Consider the following 6,000-nt stretch of genomic DNA (forward strand, 5'->3'; position numbering starts at 1 on the left):
GATGAGACTCTTCGCAGAGACTGCCTGCTGGCGATGAGACTCTTCTGCTGGCGGTGAGACTCTTCGCATAGACTCTTCATGTCTTTCTTCCCTGCATGCGTAGCCTTGTGCTGTTATATCAATATTTGTACAAATGTTAATACCCTGTATCGATGATCCAATATGGATCCAGACTCTGTGATCCATCTTGACAAAGTGTGCGAGCAAGTTCTGTGACTCTTTTATATAAGATCCATGCGAACTCAGTGTCTCCTTTACTGGAAGCCTTCTATAGCATCTAATTTATGTGATTCCTGAGGCACGCAACTCCTGTAGATTGGTGCAAAATTCTAAGGATCATATTCTAAGGATCATATTCCTTTGAAGTGGACGATTACTCGAGAATTGTCAACATTTTACATAAGAGGTAGCAATATCACTCCCGTTCACCAGAACAAAACGGAATTGTTTTTTTTTTAATATTTATGAAAATTGATTGTTGGCATTACTGTAGATAGAGCGGGATCAAAGAACATTTAAAACCGGGTATAAAGGGAAATTTTTGTTGTTTTATTACATTTAGATTCATTAAAGAATTCAAAATAAAAAGCTCAATTGGAATTTTTATGGTTAAGTGATGAAAACATTGTGATTTTAATGTTGGGATTGAAATCTTCATTGAAAACAGGGTATAAAGGAAAACTTTTGCTGTGTTATCACATTTAGATTCATTACAGAATTCAAAGTAAAAAGCCCAATTGGAATTTTTTTGGTTACGGGATGAAAACATTGTGATTTTAATGTTGGGATTGAAATCTACATTGAAAACAGGGTATAAAGGAAAAATTTTGTTGTTTTATTACATTTAGATTCATTACAGAATTCAAAGTAAAAAGCCCAATTGAAGTTTTTTTGGTTACGTGACGAAAACATTGTGATTTTAATGTTGGGATTGAAATCTACATGAACAGTTTGTTAGTCCCTTAAATTCCTGAAGTTTCACATCTTCAGACCACGTGCCTTAAGTTTCATTATGATCCCCCATTTACCACATCAATATGTTGATGGCTTAACATGTAATCTATGAAGGCAGAGAATTGGATCCCCTTTCAGTAATATAAATATCAGGTTTTTCTAAAACAAACTGTGTATGATAAAGACTACAAGTTTGATATATCTTGGAAAGATTCTAATTGTAAAAGATGAAAGACTTCAGTATTGACGGTTTGATTTCTCTGAAAAAAGTTATGTTTGGGTATATTTGGACTGAAACTGGCTTGAAATTTTCCTCCTTGTCCTAGGAAATGTTGAGATTTTGGTGACATGAAAACAAACCCTCCTGGAGGTTTGGAAATAACTGAACGAAGAAATGTTTGTACTGCCAGGTTGGCTGTCTCGGATACGAAGAGTTGGAGAGAGGCTTTCAAAACATTAGTACTTTTGGAGTACCTGTTAACACATGGTCCAGAGAGTTTTGCAGCAGACTTTCGAAGTGAAAAGGATGTTCTTCACCAACTCACTCATTTTGAGCATGTGGATGAGCTAGGGTATTTCTATATATTATCATTGTTTTTCTAAAATTAGCTGGTAATCCTATTCAGGTTATATTTATAGATCCAATTCAACGCAGAGATACTTTACAAATTACCATATATACTTGGTTTGTTACTTCTACTTGGAAAGCGATTCCAAACACCAAAACTTCAAGGGTGTTCAGAGTACACACTTCGTTTTGATTTTGGGTAATATGACTAGATTACCAGTACAGTGCCTGAAATTTATGATTGAGGATACACACTATTGTCTTCGACGTTTCATCTTCATTAGCAGTTTGATTATATTTCATACTGACCTGATATAATTCAGAGCGTGAACATACAATGATACGGACCTCAAGTGCTATTCAAATTTAGTTAGTCCTTCACAAGGCTAGATTCATTTGAAACGTTATTCAAATTTAGCTAGTCCTTGACAAGGCTAGATTCATTTGAAGCATTTTTATGATTAGACTAATGGCTACATCACACAGGTCGATAAGTTAATTTAGACGGGAATAATCTGTACTTATTAGAAATTTAAAAAGCAGGATATGTGACAGAAGCCTTTTCCAGCTGCTATGTTAGAAAGAAAATCTCTTGCATTATGCACAGTCACCTCGACATATGCTCATTCTTTATCTCAGTGAATTTATATAATCTCATACTATCAACCAAACTGTTTTGGTGATTTCCAAATGTTTTTAAATCATTCCCCCAGAACAAAAGGGGTTTTTCACCTTGTTAATTAATTTTTTACCTCTTCATTCATAAGGGTCATTATATTGTATTTGTATTGAGTTGGGGATGTAGAGTAAAGTTTGAATATTGGGGTGGGGATGTGGAGTAGGAAGGTTTATGGATATTTCGGGTATAAAAAGACATAAGCAGGTATTTGGGTTTGTAGCTATTGGGGTGGGGATGTGGAGTAGGGATGTTTATAGGTATCGGGGGTAAAAAAGGACATATAGTAGGTGTTGGGGCTGTAGGTATTGGGGTGGGGATGTGGAGTAGGGAGGTTTGTAGGTATTGGGGTGGGGATGTGGAGTAGGGAGGTTTGTAGGTATTGGGGTGGGGATGTGGAGTAGGGAGGTTTGTAAATATTTGGGGCATAAAAAGACACATGGCAGGAATTGCAGTTGTAGTTATTGGAGTGGGGGTGTGGAGTGGAATGATTTATACTTATTGGGGCATATATTAAAAACAACTTTGGCGTGGTGGCTTGAATACAATTTATTTTAATATTAATTTGAGTGGGTAATATTTATTTTAATATTAATTTGAGTGGGTAATATTAACTTGAGTGGGCTTAATGGTTAAGAGCATATGTTTCATCTAATGAGTTACAAGTTCAAAAACAATCTATTTTAATATTAATTTGAGTGGGCAATATTAACTTGAGTGGGCTTAATGGTTAAGAGCATATATTTCATCTACTCAGTTACAGGTTCAAAATCAGAGGAGTTCTAATCTATGCCTTCATAGACTTAGCAGTCAAATCGCTCTTCTGAAATGGGTCCCTTGTCCCACAAACAAGGGGGTCTCATATACTAATTTGGTGTTCGGCTTGGCCGTGACTTTAAAATTGGATAATAATAATAATATTACATTTTCCGGGCAATTGAAGAAAGTCCTTTGCTGTAAGGCTTACACAATTCAATAATAACCGTCTTTAATTAAAATTGGATAATAATAATAATACATTTTCCGGGCAATTGAAGAAAGTACCTTGCTTTAAGGCTTACACAATCCAATAATAACAGTCTTTAATTAAAATTGGATAATAATAATAATAATAATATTACATTGTCCGGACAATTGAAGAAAGTCCCTTACTATAAAGCTTACACAATCCAATGATAATAGTCTTTAATAATAATAATATTACATTTTCCAGGCAATTGAAGAAAGTGCCTTGCTGTAATGCTTACACAATCCAATGATAACAGCCTTTCACTGCCTAACTGCTCAGAAAAAATTTAAAATTTCTCTTTCCACTAGGAATAAGATGTTTTTCTCCAAATCCTGCTGCAAATGGGCGAAATCGTGCGAATAAACATTCTACAGTCGTATAGACAAATGAAATTGTTCCAGGAGATGCAATTAATCAATGAAATTGTTCCAAGAGATGCAATTAATCGTGCGAATAAACATTCTACAGTCATACAGACAAATGAAATTGTTCCACGAGATGAATTGCAGAAACGCAAAGTTGTTGCATTGAATACCCCAAATTGTTATCTCACATATGTTCACTGTTGTTCCATGCTTTTCTTTAAAAAAAATGTATGTATATATATAAATAAAACATTCAGATCAATCCTAGAAATCAAGCAAGTGAAATATTAGTCTGCCTATTGTTGGTCTAAATCAATCAATCCAAATTTTATTTAATCGTGTGTCAGTGAAGAGTGGCAGGCTGAATAAAAAGTTTATCATTCTGAATCGAAGTTAAGAGTACGAAATAAACAAATTTGAATTTAGCCCTGAACATATGATGCTGATTACCCTCCGATTCATAGAGTTTTCATGTCATCTCCATGCTTCCTCGTCCTGTTTATTAATCCTTTTTAACTTTCTCATGCAGGTTTGATTGGGGCCAGAGTATCCAAAGAAAAGCAGAGAGAATCCTAGAACTTCTTAACCAAAAGAAACTGCTGAAAGAAGAGCGCGATCGCGCTCGGAGAGTTTCGCGTGGAATAACGGGATCTGGAAGCTTTTCTTCAAGAGCAGCCTCTTCACCTGCTTTTGAAAGTTTCGAATCAACTTTCAATGATATACCAGAGGGAGCATCACATGAAGAGGGACTTAACGAGACTACACAAATGAAAACCAAGAAGTATGATATATCAAAGGATGAGGGGGCATCATATGAAGAGGAAGTTAATGAGACTACACGAATGAAAACCAAGAACTATGAGAATGGCATCAAAATATATTCAAAGGGATATTCTAGCCCTGGAATTTCAACCAACATTACTGGTCAAGATGAAGAGTTAAGTTCTGGCAAAGTATATACAAACAATATTGGCCCAACATCTGATCATGTGGGAAGTTCTGAAACTAAAAATATTAATAATCCATATCATTCCAACACCGAATGGCAACCATTTCAAGGAAGAAAGTTGTTTACATCTACTAGCCATGATTTTAGAAAGCCTGATGTTGTTAACTTGATGAGTGATCAAGATAAGGACCAAATTCCAGTCCAAGCTAATGGTAACCCTCCCCAGACTAATACTTCTGATAGATTTCATGCATATGGTTATAGGCTTCAAAGTGAGTCCTCTGTGAATTGCAGCAAAGGTAAGCAGGATATCAGCCCCACAACTTGTAGTGGCAGTGAAATTGATCCATTTGATGATAGTGATAATGACACAGCAACTCAATGTTTGCTACCAGACAAACATAAAAGGTGTCCAACTAGTATTTGGGATTTTCATGATTCTGCTGGCTTAGCAATCAAGATCTAGTGCTCCTTTACAATATAAAACAAAAATGTATATGCTGCCTACAATAATTGTTAATATATCAGCATGTATTTTGCTTCTGCTCTATCTTTCATCTTTAGATTATCCAAATATTTGTATGCTTGACCAATGCTTGCTCTATCTTTCATCTTTAGATTATCCAAATGTTTGTATGCTTGACCAATGCTTGTAAAGTTTATGTGCTTAACCTAATGGTTTATTCGCTGTTCGTCTCAGTAAAGATCTTTCTGATAAAGATACATATTGTTTTCCCTTTCTTTCTTTGGAATGAATTGAAAATTTAAATCATGATTCATTTTTTTAATTATTATAAAATTTGTTTATTTCTTTATATACTTTTCAAGCATTTTCTGTTAATTGATTTGATACATCCCAAAAGTTTGACAAAAATTCCCATCGCTGGCTAGCATTTTCTGTTAATTGACTTGGTACATTCCAAAAGTTTGACAGAAATGCCTATCGCTGGCTAACATTTTCTGCTAATTGACTTAGCACATTCCAAAAAGTTTGACAAAAATGCCCATCGCTAGAGTGTACATTCTTTGCATGTAGTATCATTGCAAAACTCTATGATACCATCTTAATTCCAGTCTTAGCACTTTAAACCTTTTCATACTATTTTCATTACATCCCACCATTTTCATTACATTTTTATCGCTTTAAACATTACATCCACAGATAAACTCCATTAACATCACCCGTCTTAATATTAATAAGTTGCCATAGATATTATTCCATTAGCATCACCCATCTTACTATTCATAAGTTGCAACATGAATATGTAGGGTAAAGTTGTAAGTTTGTTTGTGGAGTAGGCAAATTAATATCAATGAAGTTGTTGACACCTCATCTAGATTGGGATTTATGGTAAATAGTTTCAATTATGTTTTAGAAAAAAATCTAGATTTGTATTATTGTAAATTTGTAAATAGTTTTAATTACGCCGTAAGGCGTTCCCTCTGAGAAAGACATCCCTAAAATGTGACGTGTGCGAT

At 34.7% G+C, this 6,000-nt stretch overlaps 1 protein-coding gene across 1 annotated transcript in view; it reads left to right on the forward strand.

The window, feature by feature from the left end:
* Positions 1-5,023, forward strand: part of LOC149224722 (uncharacterized) — a 92,940-nt gene extending 87,917 nt beyond the window's left edge. Inside the window, exons 3-5 of the mRNA XM_089388264.1 lie at positions 349-406; positions 1,365-1,526; positions 4,102-5,023. Coding sequence (XP_089244390.1) covers positions 349-406; positions 1,365-1,526; positions 4,102-4,987 — 1,106 coding nt within the window. The 3' untranslated portion in view covers positions 4,988-5,023. The remainder of the gene's footprint in view (positions 1-348; positions 407-1,364; positions 1,527-4,101) is intronic.
* The last annotated feature ends 977 nt before the right edge of the window (positions 5,024-6,000 follow it).

This window comes from Pinus tabuliformis, chromosome Q (genome assembly GCF_031772625.1).
Source record: "Pinus tabuliformis cultivar Carrire ecotype Pingquan chromosome Q, CPIR1, whole genome shotgun sequence".
Taxonomy (NCBI): domain Eukaryota; kingdom Viridiplantae; phylum Streptophyta; class Pinopsida; order Pinales; family Pinaceae; genus Pinus; species Pinus tabuliformis.